At 39.9% G+C, this 18,172-nt stretch overlaps 4 protein-coding genes across 5 annotated transcripts in view; 1 reads left to right on the top strand and 3 right to left on the bottom strand.

Moving 5' to 3' along the window:
• Nucleotides 1-83: 83 nt before the first annotated feature.
• On the bottom strand, nucleotides 84-4,094 carry tmem39b (transmembrane protein 39B). Its single transcript, XM_028566079.1, has 9 exons — nucleotides 3,915-4,094; nucleotides 3,019-3,217; nucleotides 2,643-2,862; nucleotides 2,344-2,427; nucleotides 1,553-1,707; nucleotides 1,105-1,438; nucleotides 829-1,016; nucleotides 613-733; nucleotides 84-465 (listed from the first exon to the last, which is right to left on the bottom strand). Exons 2-9 carry the CDS (start codon nucleotides 3,147-3,149, stop codon nucleotides 232-234), a joined length of 1,467 nt encoding a protein of 488 aa, XP_028421880.1. The 5' UTR covers nucleotides 3,150-3,217; nucleotides 3,915-4,094; the 3' UTR covers nucleotides 84-231.
• An 898-nt stretch (nucleotides 4,095-4,992) lies between these two features.
• On the bottom strand, nucleotides 4,993-10,692 carry khdrbs1a (KH domain containing, RNA binding, signal transduction associated 1a). 2 transcript variants are annotated; one of them, XR_003691128.1, is made up of 11 exons: nucleotides 10,310-10,692; nucleotides 9,567-9,694; nucleotides 8,941-9,057; nucleotides 8,693-8,839; nucleotides 8,417-8,544; nucleotides 7,898-8,165; nucleotides 7,675-7,751; nucleotides 7,534-7,595; nucleotides 7,235-7,404; nucleotides 5,403-5,462; nucleotides 4,993-5,321 (listed from the first exon to the last, which is right to left on the bottom strand). XR_003691128.1 is itself a non-coding variant. In XM_028566520.1 (9 exons), the coding sequence occupies exons 1-9, from the start codon at nucleotides 10,449-10,451 to the stop codon at nucleotides 7,298-7,300; spliced, it is 1,176 nt and encodes a 391-aa protein (XP_028422321.1). In that variant the 5' UTR covers nucleotides 10,452-10,692; the 3' UTR covers nucleotides 6,181-7,297. The 2 variants fall into 2 exon arrangements, 1 of the variants encoding a protein (XP_028422321.1); XM_028566520.1 differs by lacking the exons at nucleotides 4,993-5,321; nucleotides 5,403-5,462 and having other exon boundaries at nucleotides 6,181-7,404.
• A 2,267-nt stretch (nucleotides 10,693-12,959) lies between these two features.
• On the bottom strand, nucleotides 12,960-16,092 carry zbtb8os (zinc finger and BTB domain containing 8 opposite strand). Its single transcript, XM_028566049.1, has 7 exons — nucleotides 15,860-16,092; nucleotides 15,464-15,488; nucleotides 15,245-15,366; nucleotides 15,025-15,107; nucleotides 14,593-14,645; nucleotides 13,711-13,747; nucleotides 12,960-13,623 (listed from the first exon to the last, which is right to left on the bottom strand). Exons 1-7 carry the CDS (start codon nucleotides 15,939-15,941, stop codon nucleotides 13,537-13,539), a joined length of 489 nt encoding a protein of 162 aa, XP_028421850.1. The 5' UTR covers nucleotides 15,942-16,092; the 3' UTR covers nucleotides 12,960-13,536.
• Nucleotides 16,025-18,172, top strand: part of LOC114546898 (histone-binding protein RBBP4) — an 8,490-nt gene continuing 6,342 nt past the window's right edge. Inside the window, exons 1-4 of the mRNA XM_028566045.1 lie at nucleotides 16,025-16,222; nucleotides 16,711-16,858; nucleotides 16,973-17,118; nucleotides 17,621-17,794. Of these exons, the coding sequence (XP_028421846.1) occupies nucleotides 16,207-16,222; nucleotides 16,711-16,858; nucleotides 16,973-17,118; nucleotides 17,621-17,794 (484 nt within the window). The 5' untranslated portion in view covers nucleotides 16,025-16,206. The remainder of the gene's footprint in view (nucleotides 16,223-16,710; nucleotides 16,859-16,972; nucleotides 17,119-17,620; nucleotides 17,795-18,172) is intronic.

Here is an 18,172-nt window from a genome sequence, read left to right as displayed (position 1 = left end):
GTTAAAATTTTCAGTATCTTTTTTTTTTTAACCTTTTGTGGTCAGAATGGAAACACATTTTAGAACCAAATAAAACTAAAGCAAACCTTCAAAGTAATACAAAAATATTTATTTTATTATGGCAGATCAGAACAAAAAATGTGACACAAAATGCAGTTTGTAGAAAAAATACAGAGCTCTCTGGCATGTTTGTGTTGTTCCAAAGTGAATGCAACCAATAATAACTCAAATCTAACTGACTTTCTGGTCTGAAGGGCTGTTTGAGTACGAATATGCCTTTCCTAGGACTATTCTGTCTCTGAGAAGCTTGAAGAAGGCGTAGTAGTTGCTGAAGAGAATCAGAGCCAGTGATATCGTCTGATGCCACTTTTCTGAACATATTAACGAGTAGAGCTGGTAGAATATCATGGCACCTTCCAGGATGATGAGTATGTTCAATATTCGTAAAGGCTTGTTGAAAAAGAACTAAGGGGAGGGAAAGAGACAGGATGCAGTCATTAGATAAAGTATGCGCAAGTTGCTGCCTTTTTAAAATACCGCAAATATTTTACAAAACAAAATCTCTGGCACCTAGTGTTGTTATACAGGACCTGTTCATTTCGGAATACTCACATAGAAGCGATAATGGGACACATCTGATGGAATTGCAACATTGTAGTGACCCATGGCCTTGTAGACGTTCTTATTATGTTTAACCAGGACTCCCTGTGGCCACATGTACTCTTCCGTCCATCTGTGCAAGGAGAGACAGCGGAGTGAAATTAGGATTTGAATCAAATGAGTCCAAATGGATCTGAAGCCCTGTGATAAACCACGAGCACCACATACATGTGTTGAAGAACATTGGAGCAGAGCGAGGGGTCTACTTTCTGCCAGCAGCCCAGGTGAGCTGCAGCTTTGTGGAGCAGGTCACAGTATCGAGGTGGCAACAAGTGCCTCATGAGGATCACTGACGTACTGACCGACACCAGGATGAACAGCTCACAAGACCAACGCTTGTCCACATACTGTGTACTCTGAGGGAAAATAGACAGGCGGAAAAATGTTATTAAAATCATATTACATAAATGTATTATAAAATCTACAATTGAGACCGTTTCTTACCTTGACAAACCAGACGGGTACAAAGGCCACATAGTAGGCACTGAGCATCGAGCTGACGAGCACCTCCTTCATCCTCCAGTTGAAGTCCATCTTCAGGTACTCCACTTCCTTGCGGATGAGATCCGGGGAGAGGCAGCAGGCGTGAGTCGGCATGGCCTGGACGCCGTACAGCTGGCTGGTGTGCTGCTTCCATGTCTCCTTCAGCACAGTCAAGTAGTCCCTGCCCCGGCCCACACTGCCCACCTCCTTGGAGCCGATGCTGGCAATGGGGGAAAGTGGACCGGCCCGCCGGAAGTCACAGCTCAGCCGGAAGAATGGAATATACATCCCGAATCTGCGGAAAAACAACTACGGTTAACGGTTACAATACCTAAAGCCCTGCATCGACACTGCAGTGCGTGTAGATGCTGTGAATACAGCCCTCTTTGTTGTCCCTGTGGATACTAACGGGTAGCAGAGGAAGAGCAGGCTGAGGACAGAGTAGGTTCTGAAGAGGTAAATGAGGGAGCGGCACAGGCTCCAGCCTGTCAGCGTCAGCACGGCAAACCGAGCCATCACTAGAAATATCGAATGAGGGAAGGATAGTTTCCCGCTCTGTGATGCCTGGAGGAGAGAGGAGGGAAACAGAACAGGCATATGCATTAATACAATTTTGCCATTACACCTTTATTCATCGCAGAAACACAATAATAGATGTGACAGAGAAACACAGCGCAGGAAGTCTAGTATCTGTAGTAGCTGACATTCTTTACTTTGAACCCTTGCATTAAAAATACAGTGCAAGAGGTCTTATGCTAGGGCTGGGCAATATATCGATATTATATTGATATTGTCATATGAGACTAGATATCGTCTTAGATTTTGGATATCGTAAATTGCTTAGTGTTGTCTTTTCCTGGTTTTAAAGGCTGCATTACAGTAAAGTGATGTCATTTTCTGTGTTACCAGGCTGTTCTAGCTCTTCTATTATTTTTACCTTTACCCACTTAGTCATTATATCTACAATGAAGATTATTTATCTAAAATCTCATTGTGAAGATATTTTGTCAAAGCACCAATTGTCAATCCTATATCGCCACAATATCGACGTTGAGGTTTTAGGACAAGGATATCGGGATATCTGATTTTCTCCACATCGCCCAGCCCTAACTTATGCCATTTCCTATTTGAAAGTATAGAAACCGGTAAGGGACAAAAGCTTAATTCTAAAAAGGTAGAAGCCATAACTAGAATTCTTACCTCTTTTACAATTGCTGCAATTAACCTCCTTGCCAGTATGATGATTGTGAACACCAGCATGTTATAATCAATAAGGTGAAAGTTCTGCAAATAATAAAATTGATTCAGGATTATTGCTCCCACTTACATTATTTTGTCAACATAAATAAGCACAGCCTTAAAGTACCAGTTCGGGCTACCAGCAAGATATGCAAATTCCAAAACAATAGAGATACAGTAATCAATGTCAGACAAAACTGCATGCCTGATAACCATAATAAACATGATGATCATTCAATAGCTGACCACCAAGTACTCACCAGTGAAGTGTGGGAGGGAGGGTGTGATGGGGGGTACCACCACACAGTCTTGTAGATGTTGACGTAATGGACAAAGAGGGCGATGAGGTGGCAGAAGAACAGATGGAGCTCGAACAGCACGTTACGATCCATAGATAACTCTGGGATCTTACAGTGCTTCAGAGGGACCACCGTCTGCGCAGCCAGCGGGGGGCTGGACATGCATGTTCCCGAACCATTCCTGCAGACAAAACAAAGCCTTGTTATTAGGATTATAATGTGGGACAGCTGGAGTAAGACACACAGTGCACTACTGGAGCTTGGACTGGACTCTCAGGCTGCAAAGTTCATTTCTTGTCTTTCGCAGTGTGTTCGGCAGCAGTAGATCAGAGCTTACCTTGTACGAGATCGCACCCCTGTGACCGGGGAGCTGGCCGAGTGGTTGCCATTGCTGACGGAGCCTGGTTCACTGCTTAGTGGAGGTCTGCAGTACGTGGTACGGTTTGCCCCTCTCCTTCCACCAGCCATCACAGACACACCCACGGCTCACTTCTCCCAGCTATGTGTCTAGTTTTATGATTTCTCTCTATTTATACCTGTTTGCAACAAGGGAACCGGTCAGACACACTGTGGCTGAGAAGGCTGATCAAAAACATCCAACAAATATGTATTAATATGTATTGACTAATGGGTGTACATTATTTAAATCAGTATGAGATATGTATCTCATAGGATATAATTCACTGGCACAGCATTAAACAGTTAGTAATGAAGTTATGGGTTTGTAAGTGATTAGATTAGTCTCAGAGATGAAATGAAAGGAGTGGTGCACAGAGTCATAACAAACAACATAAATACATGTTGGAAAGCTTAAGGTTTTATGGTCACTCAAAGCACGTGCAAAGCCAAATCGATCTTCAAAAAATTCTCCCTCATAAATATGCATCACAAACCGCTGCCGTTATCGTTGAACAAGTTTGCACTAGCTACATAGGATCTTTTAATTATGGTGTAAGTTTTGCGGAAGCTGCACTACGACTAGCTAAGTAGCAACATAATTTGCTCTATTCCCTGGATAACTAGCTATCTCCTGAGAGCCGTTTCAGTTTGAGACATGAGGCAGAAGGAGAAAACAGCGTGGACCTGTACAATGAGCGATGGACACCGATCTGTCCGCCAGGACCATGCTTGATTAAATACAAAGATTGAGGCCTAGGCTAACAGTATCTCTGGCTAGCTAGCTAGCGTCCAACCAACCTACCAAACAGGCTAGACTACAAAATGTAAGCTTACCAGTGTCAATCTCTGTTGTCTTTGTTAGACGCTGCTCTGTTGCATAGATAACAAGTTAAACGCAATACATTTTCAGAATATTTATTGAAATATTGGCGTGTTTTCCAATGAAATCACCGAAGACAGTCATTGTTGATGTGCAACTAGCCGCTGGGTGGACGGGGGCGCGGATATGTTAACGACCTGTGGGAGGAGAGTTATTTAAAGGGACATTCCGCCGATATTTAGACAGCCGCCAATGGCCGCAACAAAAAAGGGAAAGTGGTTTTGGATGATACAAGGTAACATACTCAACGTTACACCTTTATATTTATTTGGGGTTGTTGCAACTGCTGTGTATACAATTCTGCATGGAGTGTATCAGAAAGTTGGTTTGGTGCAACCTGTGCACTGATTCTATAGTTTCTCATTCATTATTTTTTAAATGTTTGACTCTTTCTCACAATTAGCTCACATTAAATAAGACTATAAAATATATAAACTGGGGAAATGCATTTGGAACCAAGATATCCTGAAAGGTTTTGGGCCACATTTAAGTCTGGAAATACTATATTGCGAACACAAATGTACAGATCAGAATTGTAGTAATGCCCCACCAAAGGCCCCAGGCCCACTTTAACATCACAGCATTGGACCCGCTCTCTAAATCCACCAGACTCAGGCAAAAATGCAGAACTGGTTCAACACCTGGTGTGTATGCACGTGTAACCTCCTGACAAAGAATAGTATATGTAGTGTAAAACAAGCTAGGCCTGTTGTACCAAAACTCCTTTTATCTCGGTTATTGCATAATCATGTGTGGCATAACTGTAGCCTGCTTGTCATGGGCCTTCAAATGGGATATAGCCAGAAACGGGTTTACCGGAGTTTGTCTTTAGTAAATCTTACTAGCTGCATGTGAAAAGTGACAGATTAAGTCCATACTAGAGAACAGTTCATCGAAATAGGATATATGCATATATAAGCCTGTACAGCAAGATACATGTATTTTAATTGATCCTTTCCTCAATGGAACCTTAGCATTGCCCTACATATAGAGACAACCATCCCAATCACATGTAAAAACAGAAAAACACAATTTATATTAAAAAACAACTTTATTTTCAGTTCTTGTTTCCCCCTCCACCCCCAACAATAAAAGGGCAGTTAAAATGTCGTGTAAAAAATAGTTAATCTGGTGAAAAAAAAAAAAAAAAAAAAAAAAAGATAAAATTCCATATGACTAAAAGATCACAGCACATCCTCTTAAAAGTAAAAAAGCAATATTTCAGTAGAGCAGAGCATTCTCTCAGTACTGATAAGAAAGCTCCCTCTTCTTTAATCCAGACAAATCCCTACAGGGATTAGTAATTGACAGAAGCAGTCAGACACAGAGGCCTCTACTCTTTCCAGGGACTTTCAGTGGACCTGTTAAAGAAAGATACATTTTAATAATCTTGACAGCAAAATTCAAGGCTAACACTTATTTGCAGTATCTTTTGAACCAACCTTAAAAGCCTGGTAAACTGGAGTTCAATGTGTCAACTGCACCTACAGTTTTCTGACAACCTAAGAAGAGAAAGAGAAATGAGATCTTGGACACACCAGTGCCTAGATGCACACAATGGATAACACACATGCAAAACTAACTTTATGCTAAGAGTATAGTATCATGCAACTCAAGCTGAGGTTTTTGTCCACCAATGGGCTGTTTTAACGCTTTGAGTGCAAAAACTAATTTTCATTAAAATTCTACAGAAATTCAGATAAAGAAATTAAGATGGAAATTGGTAAGTATTGAGTGAAATGAATGGACCATTATTGGCTTTATTTGAGCAAGAGTTGCATCACAACCATTTCTGATTGTTTCGTACGGCTTATTTTGCTCGGAAATAACTACAGATAGCATAATTTTGTACTTCAATGTTTTTGATAGGTTTTGGATGACTTGCATTACTTGATGTTTTACACAGAAAAAAAAACAAAAATCTAACAAATGAGTGTTGGGGTTAGTTTTACCTTCTTGTGGCGATCTTTAGGCTTTTAGAATCCTCTCTTCTGCGATTTTTTTCTTTTATAAAAACCAGCCAGCATGACTTTGCATCAAAGTCAAGTAAGATCCCTGCAAGCTTGATTTGAAATACTGTTGAAATTCCGTTATTTCAAGTGGCCGAAGATACATTGCTCTCGAGAGCTTGAATAGATAACACTAACTAAGGTTAATGACAATACATGTTCAAGCACTAGATCATTCTCAAATCAAACATGTATTTGGCAGTACATTACCTCAAGGAATGATGAGCTTTATTTTTTTTTTGAAGGTGAAATTACAAGTGTCATTTAGATAAGTTTTGAAAACAGACGAAGAGGATAAGTTCATTGTCAAAACAGTATTTGTTTTTTGTCAGGCTGACGTGTATACATACAGCTTATTCAGCGTTGTTGAGAAACCACTGAGGACCACTTTCACAAACTGAAGGCGTTCCTTTGGTACAACAAAGGCAAAATACCATGTTTAGATTGATTAAAAAGAAACTAGAAACTTTATTGAAACACGCACTGCAGAAAAACATTTTGGGATATATTTAGTATCCTATTTAGCCAAAGGTACACAAGCATTATGCATTTTTGAGACGGCACGGCTTAAAGCATACACAGTTGTCCTAAGGTTATGTACAAAATATTGAGTTGGCTGCAACCTTCCTCACACACTGTAAGGATTGTTAATCCTTCAAGCTTTACAAGAATTAGTCGATCATCAGCGTTGATTTTGCAAGTAATAGTCGGACAGAGTTCATAATATACCAATTGTAAGTGTGGCAAAAATAGAAGCACTTTGTCAAATTGAGTTCAATAATATTTTAGGAGATTCTATAACTTCACACAAGACTAGATTTGTTTTGTAGTATTAACAAATATTTGACTTTTTTATATCAAAACGGCTCATGGCTGTGTTTGAGTTTGCAACTAAATCTATTCTAGTTATAGTGAAGTTACATTGAGGTCTTATGAATAATTGTTGTCCAGTCATGAAGGACTTTTAAAATGCAGCCTACATGAGAAGAATTTATTGCCACATCACATTTAGTTCACGAACAATTAACTGAAATAACCATCATATATCACTAAAATGTTAATCTTGTTCCTTTGTTAGGTTTAAGTCACTGGGACCTGCCAACTACGCAACTGAAACAAACATTAATTGGAAACAGGTAAACAACGAAAAACCTTGTGTTAATGTTTCTCCTCTGGCACTATGATACAAACAAAACGTCTACCGAGTTTAAAAAAACAAAAATAAAATAAACCATAAAAAAGGGAACAAACGAGAGGGAAATTACTTTTGAAAAAAAGTGAGTTACAATCGGAGACAGTTGCCATAGCAACTCTCTACCAGTAGCCATTCAGTATCGATACGGATGCTCTCTATACGATCCCTTTGACTGCCTGGCCGCGGGGGCCTTGCCTCCGGCCCCGGAGTTGGACCATGAGTTGTCCCAATCATCTTGAGCTACAAAGACAAGAGAAACAGGAACAAAACATCAGAGCGAGATAGATAGGAGGTTCAATCAGCCTTCCACAAGTGTCTTCAGTGAGTGTGCGTGTTACATGAAAATGGAAGCCAATGTCATAATCTTACCATAAGGCTCATATGCCGTTTCCTGGGCCTCGCCGTGTCCGTAATCATAATATTCAGTATCCCTGTGGGCAGTATAAAAGTATTAATACAGTATTACTCCAATTCACAGTCAGATTCAATGGGCAGAAACATTTGACTTACGCAGGTGCCGATTGCTGATTATAGTAATTTTCATATCCCTCATAGGCAGGCTCTGCATAGGATTCTTCATATTGAGACTAGAAACAAATTAAAATAGACAATGTCGAGTGAGTTACAACCATTGCGACAAAAAGGAACTCCCATTGTGCCCAGCAAAAGATCATTACCATTTACTAAGAAGCAATTCATGTGAAAAGAAGAAACCAGGACATAAGCAACTTACATAGTCCTCATAGCCATCAGATTTGGGCTGTGATGCTGAGGGAGGACCCTGGTGTTGCTGGTGAGACATGGCTGCAGAGGGGAGCATCCTTTGACCCCCTGCTGCAGGGGGTCTAGAGCGGGAAGCCGAGCCTCCTCTATTGGGAGCAGAAGGTGGCCCCCCCCTACCAGATGGTGCACCTCTAGGACCATTGCCCCGGCCTAATCCTCCCCGTGGACCGCCACCACGCATTGCTCCTCGGGGGGCCCCACGTGGCATCCCTCGCCCCCTGTGGAAAGTTAGACAGGACAAATGTGATCAACCATAGAACTTATACTAGAAACCAGCCAACAAATGACTACAGAGTAATAGCACTGCATAAAAAAGCAGGGTGTGTTGTGTGAGCATTTTTTTCAACACTGTTCCAGTGAGATGGTGAATGTGTGCTCACACATATTTACAGGCCAATACAATGTGTTGCCAGATGATGCTACGATGTGCTGTGGTAGAAGTTATTGTAATTATGAATCCGGCACCTACCTTGGTCCTCCAGCACCTGGTGGTCCACCTCTGCCCCTTCCTAAGTGCCCTCCTCGCCCCCTGCCTGAACCATCCTGGGACCCATTCAGGAAATGAGGATCCATGTACGGGTCATGCTCACCAGGTTCCTACGGACAAGTCAAAAACAGTCAATTATACACGACATTCCCCGGGAGTAGCCAGGGACGACATTGCTTGCATATCTGGAGTGCAAAGGTTTGAAGTACACAAAATGTTTCTGTAATTGGGATGCAAGAGGACGTCTTGGGTACATACTGGGATAAGGAACTTCTTGACCTCCTCCATGGCATGTGCCATACGCATATAGGCTTCTGGTATGGGTGCCATCACCTCAATGAACACATGCAGCTCCATGGCAAGGTGTGCATATTTGGCCTCACCGCCTTTCCTCAGCTCTTCCTCCTGATGAAGATTTGATAGGCAAATTATAACATACAAAACCATCAGAAACACCAGGTAATATCCCTTAAACAGTGCAGCGAGGAAAACCTTTCTATACATACCTTATTCTTGTCTCTCATGGAACCTTTACCCAGGACTGAAATCTTTGCACCCGTCTCTTCCTGGAGCCTCTTGATTGTGCTGCCTTGAGGTCCCAAAAGCTTACCAACAAAGTTGACCTGTAGGGTGCAATTGCAGCATTGTATTATGTTTTGTTACCATAACCAAAGAGAAGCAGATTGCAGGTTAATGATGGCAGGTTGTACATTCTGCTCCAACATGAAATCAGGTTAGGACCGTCAAATCCAGCAAAAATAATGCCCCACAGTAGCCATAGCCCCCCTTTTCACAAGCTGCGTTTTTAGACTACTGCAAAATTGTTCATGCAGAAACAAGCTTAGTAGGGCACTGGCTGCATCACATGACTAATAATGGGACCGCAAAGATGGAGTAAGAGGGTGCTTCAATCAGATAGGATTAGTCTGATCTGACCACATGCTTGTGCACATTTTGTAGACGTTTTAAGGCCCAGCATCCATTGAGAGAAAAAACAAAAACACAGAAATATATAATTTAATTCAAGTCCCATTAGGTCCATTCCCTAAACACAGCAACCTTAGTTGACTGATCTGCGAGGGTGATCAACCCCCCTGCAGACACTAAATCAGGGGGAAAAAGGAACACTTACCCTAGGGTACTGCTTGGTAGGAATAAGTACCCGCTCTTTCAGTTTAAGGTTCTTAGTAGCAAACAGGTCCAGATACGTTTCCTTCTCTGGCTCTTTCTTGGTGTCACCTTTTTGAATCCTCTCAATTTCTGCAGGCGAGAAAGAAGAAAAAAAATGTTTTTAAGAATGCGGTATTCACAGATGAATGACAGACTAGCGATAAACACCTAGAAATGCATTTGCCAAAAAATAGTTAGCTAGGTCTCAGGTGATCTTATAGCAGCCTGCAAAACGTGTCCAATTTAAGCTCATTTTAGTTGTATTACTAAGGAAAAACTATATATTTTTTCCATTACCCACCATACTATTTTTGTGCTGTATGGATTTTAATTGCATTTGTGCACCATATGAAGCATAATAAACAAAGCGCCTTGCAAAAATAAGTCGACGTGAATTGAAGCTATTCAGTTAACTATACACCATTTTAAAATAACAAAGGTGCGATTAAACAAGACAGCTTATTTCACACAAACATATGTAACGTTATACATCCTGTCGCATAAATTGGCCGCCTTGTGAATCATACATTTTTAACCAAGAGGGTACGGCCCACATCGCTAACAACCACGTGCTACACCATTGTTCAGGCCTGTACCGGCCGCTGTAAGAAACTAGGCCTCGCGCCATACCCTTAGCTAGTCTGTGTTAGCCTCATACTGTCTATGGTTAGCCTCGATAAGCTAGCAATCACATTAACACATTACCTGCAGAAATAAGTTTCATGGCGTGCGTGAAAGACGAGTCCAAGCTGTCTTTTTCAGCCAGGAGCTCCGGCAGGTATTTAGTGTCTTCCATTTTGATTTTCTTCTGCGGGCTTGACTCTATGGCGGACTCAGAATTGCTCATAACCGTACTAGCACGGTCAGAATAACAAACGAAGCCTTGCTAGGTTCGTCTGCTTCGCCTTAAACTAAACTGCAATTAAGTAGCTAACGTTGTTTCCGACTGCGGCGCAAGAAACGGTAAAGTTGCAAAGGCCCCGGTGTCTTTCCGTTGCAGATCGCTTTGCTCTCTTCACTGGACAAAGGAGGAATGGCGCAGCTGCATTTCAGTGTGATTGGGAGGAAGAAACACAGGACGAGACTATGACGTCATCGCCAGAGCACACAGGAGCACACCAAGGTAAAGACATCCGCAAGAGCCCATCGTGTTTTTTTTTTTAATTGTTATTTGAATGCAGACTCTGGGACATGTTAATAATAAAAGTGTACCTACGTTCATCATTCATTCATCTTTAGAACCAATTACGTACTATTTAGTATATCATTTTAAAATGCTATTTATTTATTTTACTTTTTCGTCATCTCCTTATTTATTTTAGTATGTCATTTGTCTTACAGACACTTTGTGATGATGTCTGGCTTTGTATCATTTACATTCCCTTTTTTTTAGATCAATTTTTTTATTATTATTTTTTTTATTTTTTTTATTGTTATTAGCACCATTTATCATCCAGACATACATAACAAATTCCACAATATGTGCCAGGTAATATCAGATGGTGCACAGAACAGAGAAACACAAATTGAACAAGAACAAAAACCCTCTCCCACCCCCCACCCTCTGCGGTCTCGAGGAAAACAAAACAAACAGAAATCACACCTTGCCTAGTCACTCTGGTCTAGTTCTTGTGGCGCTGAGGTCATTACGTCTGATATTTGTGCTGCTGTGCTTTTCCATAGTCTGATAGTTGATGATCTGGCTTTGTTAATCCTTGCTGTAGAGAGCTCAAGCATGTCATTTACATTCTTAAAAGTTAATTTAAAAAAAGGCATCCAGATTTTCTTCCCAGTGGCGGGACCAAGTGTGCCCCTCTTTCAAGGTTCACAATAAGGTTCATGAAAATGAAAAACTGAAACAATGGCATTTTCCCCAAATATTCACAGGTATCCCATTCATTACATTATTTACTACTTTTGTGCCTAACTTTGTTTATACACTGTCTGTATTAAACATGTCTCTGGCCCGTGCATCAACAGGGGAAGGCAAGAAGGGCTACCTATTGTAATGCATCCAACATCCTCTCCAAAAAGGAAATTTACACCCTAGCTGATCATGGTTTTCATAGGTGAAGGATATTTTGATATCTCTGGGTTAGGCTGTGATTTCATACAAACTATTCCAACTAGTTAGCAGTGTCCCTTGTATAGGGTCAGTTAAAAACAATGGGATTGTTCTTTTACAAAATGGGCTGCAACAAAAAATATTTTTTATCATAAATTTTTCAATCATCAAATTATTATTCCATTGTGTGTTATTTGGGTCTAAATACAGAAAAATACCCTTCATATCTTAACACAGCTCAAAGGGATTCATTGAAATTGCCTACTTGACACACAAACATGAAACAACAAAAAAAGCAAGCAAAACTCACATTTGATTTGAATTAAATAATAGTTGTCTTTTAAGTTCGGTCATTCAACTTATCAATCAATGAACCTATTCAACCGCTGCCAGTATTTTATTAAAATGAATGGAAGTTATTGTGTCCAATTCCTTTTTTGTCCAAGACAGACATTTTTCTTTCAGTTAAAACATTTTTTGAAATGTAATTGCACTTGTTACCATCCATATGTTATGTTTCTGCATTTTCCACCATCAGTCAAGGTTTCAAGGTTATATATTTGTCACATACTCAACATATCTCTACATTATGCAGTAAAATGTTTTGTTACTGTGCTTGAAATATAAATATAAAATCACAATATATACCACAGAGAAAATGTATACACTCATTGCATAGGACTGTAATCATGCTGGTCTTCTGTGTGCCTTTTGAGGTAAAAACTCCAGCTAGGCTTGTGGATGTGGTCTAATATATGGATATAACTAGTACATGTATGTATTGTATATCATAAAAACACCAACAAAACCCAGGTCCAACTGGAATACACTGGCCAAAAGGTTGAGTATATGATCCATAGAATTAAAATAGAATCAGAATATAGAAACTCTATATTCATTCATTTGAATTAAGAAATGAGTTGTTGCACTTTGGCAGTGAGCCAATGTACTACCAAAGAAAAGTCCCTGCTATTCTTTGATGTTGACTTATTGGAAGCATTCTTCCTTTTTAAATGACATATTCTCACATTTCAATCCTTTGAACAGGCAGACACACATCATGCAGTCCTGTATCTTTAGCTTTAGTCCTAAAGAGACACATAAATACTGACATGATATCAAGACTAGATATCTGTGTGTCGAACAACTTAAATCAACCATAGTGTTATAATTAATGCATTATGTATTCTACATTCATTTGAAGGCTAGTGTGTGTGCAGGACTTATGGTTATTTTACATTTGGAACTCCATTTTACTCCTTTGTCCTCTAGAATAACCAAACACTCACAAAATATTTAAAAGCAAGATTTATTCAAAAGCAAGATTATATTATTTCAAAGTACCAGTAGCCAGTTAATCAATCCCACAGCAGAAAGATACAAATCTGTTGATTTATTTACAATGATAAAAAAAAATAAGGCATCAACTAAATTAAATTCAAATTTGTGATAAATAATAATTTGCAAAAGTCAAACTGGGTTGATGTGTTAAAAGCTGAATACATCGTTCTAAATACATCTGAGTTTGACTTTTCAATAAGTGCATTAAAGAGTTCTATTATTTCCACGATTTAGTGATTTCTGAAATAATCTAATTTATAAGATATCAGTGTCATATTACTTATCATATCATGCAATCTATTTTCCACTGTACTGCATGCACCCATAATCACCAGAAATGTTGAGAAATTATCCTGTTAGAATTCAGTTCACCTCACAAGTAGAAACTACAAGTTTGTACAAGTCATTAATCAAGTTGTCTAAGTGGCCTTAGATAAAAGGCCACTTAAATTGGCCACTTAAATTGGCCAAGTAGATATTTCCAGTTGCACTGAACCAGGAGGGTGGTCTGCCTCTGAAGGTATTGTCAGATATCAATGATGGCAAATATCTCTGGTTTTTCTTTATCATGGATCTGCATTGCGGAGTATGTGATGGCTTTCACCTCAGTTCCCTGGATTTACAAGACAAGACATAACACTTAGAATAATCGGGAAAAGTGATATTCTACAGTGATATCTTCAAAGCTTCACTGTCTTACCTGTGGATGCTTTGTCAGAGAGAATTCTTCACCCCAACTTTAATAAAAAAAAAAAAAAAAAGAAAGAAAAATGACCATATGAGAGGAAGAAGATAAATGCAGTAGGTTTTCATATCTGGAGTAAAAGATGTTCAGTGTGTTTGGGAGAGAGGGGTCAGCTGCAGTACTCTGCTGAGGTTTATAATCTGTGCAAGTCCCTTCTAAACCAACAAAACCGTCACCAGCAGAAAAATACTGTTCCAGTTTGTCCTGAAACCGTTTTTTGGCTGACTTCACTGCCTTACTATGTGCATGCTAAGCACCTTTGTAAGCCATCCATTCACAACTCGAGTAGGCCTCCTCCTTCTTGTATTGAGGCCTCATCAGCTCAAAGGGGAACCAGGCTTTATCATTAAGCATATGAGGTTTCCACACATGCTCCACTGGGGAACTCTGATCACTCCCTCATTCACTTCCTACAGGCAAAAGCTCAAAGCATCTAAGTCAGAAACAAAACCACTCCAAATACACTCAAATCAGTATTATAGCAGTATGTTATGAGGGGACTAGAATGGTTTGCAGTTAATATCAAGACTTTCCAGGTCAGAGGAGCACTTTATAGCTATAACAGTCACATCACTGCACCATCTGTGGTTAATGTAGAAACATATTCTGCCATCATGAAGTCTTGTGAAGTAATGCTGGCCTCCTTTTTTTATTGGTTTCTGTTTCGGTATTTATTGATTATTTTTATATAATGTTCAATATGTTGTTTATATATGCACCAAATAACAAGACAAATTCCATGTAAGTGTAACTCACTGTGACAATAAACGCTTTTCAGATTATAATTCTAAAAACTGAGACATTTTCGCATTATTGTGAAGAGGTAACCAAACTTACCCAATGGAGCGGATCTTGAAGTGCATTCTGTCTATGTGCAAAACTTTGATCTCCTAGTGGATAGATGTAACATATAATTGTGTCAGGAGGATAACAAAAGGAAAACAATTACTAAACAAGATATTTCTGTCCATCATACAAAAACCAAAAATACATGCTGTGTAAATTATTCACAGCAGTGTAGATCCCTTTCAGAGCCACAGGTGTGTAGAGGCTATCTCAGCATATAGGGCATTGTAAGTCATACCTATGTTGAGTTTCTAATCTACAACCATGGGACACCCATGTGGACAAGTGGGTAAAGGCAAACCAGGGCCAAAATAAAACCATGGTTGTTCTTGCTGCCATAACCAGCAAAACATCCCCTGGATTTTTTTTTTTAAACTAGATGCAAAATATGTCCAACACCCCATAATTGACCAACATACTCACCCTGGGAACAAAGAAGAGATCTGCACAAAACTTGTATAACCAATCATCTAGGAAGTGGAAAAGAAGAGACTCCATATCATCACCTTTTGAGAAGGGAAAAAAGTATGTAAGAGCTTAGTTTCATGGATCTGGAACGAGCATGACGGAGCTACAGTAGGTATAGAAAAGGTTAACTGAGGTTTGTGTTGAACAGACAGCGACAAACTGTCTGTGCTCTCACCCTCTGATTCCACGTCAACAGTATCAATCGGTTCCACCGTCTCTGTGTCTGTCATGTAGCCAAACATGCCCATGGCACACTGCTCGAAGGCTTCCTCTAGAGAGTTTCCCCAAGAGTGAATTCTAGGAAGAGAGAGCAACAAATATACTAGTGATGCCTATTGAACAACAGAGAAACGTGAGATCAAACACTTTACCAAGATAATAAAAACACACTCACTGTACATCTGCTGTATGATCCAGATCTGTAATAATAAATCACATGGTGACATGATGAGACAGGGCAAGCTGTTAAACCAGCCTGGAACAGCTGGGCAGATATATACTCTTTCAAACGTTTATGACACACGTCACTAAAATTAGATAAACAGTTTCAGTTAATTAGATAGCGGATATAACGTTAACTACAGCTAGCTGACGTAGAAGATTGTGAAAAGAGTTTATTTCAAGGTTTTCACGAGTAAAGGAATAGTTAGTAAACAAGCTAAGATCCATCCATCCATCTTCGTCCGCTTATCCGGTGTCGGGTCGCGGGGGGAGCAGCTCCAGCAGGGGACCCCAAACTTCCCTTCCCAAGCTAAGATAGCTACATTATTTACCATAACGTCAGACTTACATTCATATTTCTTGTTGATTGGCGGGTATTTAGACTTGGTAGCTTTCTGTGCCTCTGTCAGGTCTAGCGCACGGTCGTCCATTATAGCTGTAAGTTTGTTCAACGGTTTAAAATGTGATCAAATCTACTCTTTACCATGTCGGTGTGGTCGTTACAACAAGTTACACTTCGGAAGAGGGCGTTCCGGATGTAGTCATGCGACTTCCTTTCGGTTTTTTGGCGAATGCTGATTGGCCAGTCCTGTTCTATGGAGTTGGCGCCATTGCAAGCCTCCGTGCTGTCTACAGAGCGTTTTCACACATTTTCTACTCTTTGCCAGTATTAGTTAGTGGTTTAACCACGACACAATGGCGGATAAAGATGGTAAGGATGTTCACCTTTTGTGAATAAGCTGATTAAATGTGCGTGTGTATGTTGTCCAGAATGATAGAAACTACCAGTCAGGATGCATCGGTGGTTGTTGGCGCGACAGCCAGCATCACCTTTCATTGTTAGATACCAGCCAACTAGCTGTTGGCTAACGTTAGCTGTTAGCAGGCTGGCTATGCAGGTGTTTTCATTTACGAAAGCAGGTAACTTTGATACACATGAAGTGACCTATGGCTTGGGCTCTCCCTCACTGGTTGGTTAGGATTTTTATATTTATGTAGCTAACGTTAACTATAGAAACGTGTACTGACGTTATCTTATCAGCAAAATGAGTGCTGTTAATTTAACAAGGAAAATACTTTGCTGAGTAGGGTATTTTTTTTTTTATGTCCCTTCGATATTCAGTCCAGGCAAATTTGATGCTGCATGACTGACCTCATTATATCATAACTCTGTGTTGCTGGTAAATATTACTTTTGCAGCTGCATTTGATGATGCTGTGGAGGAAAGGGTGATCAATGAGGAGTACAAGATCTGGAAGAAGAACACTCCTTTCCTCTACGACCTGGTCATGACTCACGCCCTGGAGTGGCCCAGCCTCACTGCCCAGTGGCTGCCTGATGTCACCAGGTAAGAGGAGATCTGCTGCACCTGACATCCACCAACATATGCCATAATCGAGGAATCAGATGGTTTTTAAATGAATGAATATATGACATTTATTTAATTAATCCCTCTTCGCAGGCCAGAGGGCAAAGACTACAGCGTGCACAGACTGGTTTTGGGAACACACACTTCTGATGAGCAGAATCACCTTGTCATTGCTAGTGTTCAGCTCCCTAATGATGATGCCCAGTTTGATGCATCACACTATGACAGTGAAAAAGGAGGTGAGGGATAATGTGTGCTGTGTTTTGTTAAAAACTGTTATAGTATACTATTGTGCCTAGCTGCTTTATTGCACAAAATAAATGGATGGATCATATAAATGGATTGATCATGGTATGGTCAATGGTAATGCCATAAAATCATGTCCACTATTCATTTACAAGTCACATAGATTAAACATAGTATTCACATTGCTAGGCCTGTTCAATATTAACATTATTGTCATTCAATGTCATCAAATTGTCTCAAACAAGTCATTGTATTTGAATATTTTGGCTCAAAGTTCTTCTCATTGAATGCATACATTTAAATCTTGCTGAAATCTTTAATGCTTCAGAAAATATAGGTACGTATTTTTGTTTTAGATTCCATTATAGTTGATAAAATGTAACAAACCATACTCAGAATATAGAATACACCATTAAACATGCTCAGTAGAACAGAATTCTTTCCGACACATGCTCGTTTGCAACAACCATCTTATGTAACTGATGTTTATTTCAGAGTTTGGAGGCTTTGGCTCTGTAAGTGGGAAGATTGAGATTGAGATCAAGATCAATCATGAGGGGGAAGTGAACAGAGCCCGCTACATGCCTCAGAATCCTTGCATCATTGCCACAAAGACCCCCACCAGTGACGTGCTGGTCTTTGATTACACAAAGCACCCCTCCAAACCTGGTAGGATAACAGCCAAAATGCATTTTCTTAAACCTACATTGTGTAATTTTTTGGAGTTGATTCTTAGCAAAAAAAAAACTTTTGTTCTTTCACAAATATGCGCTCATTCATGTGTAATTACTTCTACCAACTAAAGTACTCTCGTTAGACTCGCTTTTAGACTCGCTGGCACCGTGACGAATGCCAACCGGGAGGGAAAAAGAGAATTAAAACAACAATGCGACAGGCAAAGCAACAAGACCAAAGTTAATATTGGAGTGGCTAGAACAGCTGCGCGTAAAGAGATACTAAGAGCTAATTTCAGGTTCAGCCACCGTAGAAGTTGAAACGCGAATGGTAATATTCAGTTGGTTGTCATATGTCATTTCACCGCTAGAT

The sequence above is a fragment of the Perca flavescens genome, chromosome 20, assembly GCF_004354835.1.
Source record: "Perca flavescens isolate YP-PL-M2 chromosome 20, PFLA_1.0, whole genome shotgun sequence".
NCBI lineage: Eukaryota > Metazoa > Chordata > Actinopteri > Perciformes > Percidae > Perca > Perca flavescens.
This window is presented reverse-complemented; position numbering and strand designations above follow the sequence as displayed.

Excerpts from the sequence above, each read along its gene's own strand:
- khdrbs1a (XM_028566520.1), bottom strand. The coding sequence starts at position 10,451 with ATGAGCAATTCTGAGTCCGCCATAGAGTCAAGCCCGCAGAAGAAAATC. Across the intron at positions 9,058-9,566 it reads CTACCAAGCAGTACCCTAGG|GTCAACTTTGTTGGTAAGCT; the intron begins GTAAGTGTTCCT and ends TGCACCCTACAG. Across the intron at positions 8,166-8,416 it reads CCAGGTGCTGGAGGACCAAG|GGGGCGAGGGATGCCACGTG; the intron begins GTAGGTGCCGGA and ends AACTTTCCACAG.
- tmem39b (XM_028566079.1), bottom strand. The coding sequence starts at position 3,149 with ATGGCTGGTGGAAGGAGAGGGGCAAACCGTACCACGTACTGCAGACCT. Across the intron at positions 734-828 it reads TCCAATGTTCTTCAACACAT|ATGGACGGAAGAGTACATGT; the intron begins GTATGTGGTGCT and ends CTCCTTGCACAG. Across the intron at positions 466-612 it reads TGTCCCATTATCGCTTCTAT|TTCTTTTTCAACAAGCCTTT; the intron begins GTGAGTATTCCG and ends CCCTCCCCTTAG.
- zbtb8os (XM_028566049.1), bottom strand. The coding sequence starts at position 15,941 with ATGGACGACCGTGCGCTAGACCTGACAGAGGCACAGAAAGCTACCAAG. Across the intron at positions 15,367-15,463 it reads GATCATACAGCAGATGTACA|AATTCACTCTTGGGGAAACT; the intron begins GTGAGTGTGTTT and ends CTCTCTTCCTAG. Across the intron at positions 15,108-15,244 it reads TGTTGACGTGGAATCAGAGG|GTGATGATATGGAGTCTCTT; the intron begins GTGAGAGCACAG and ends CCTTCTCAAAAG.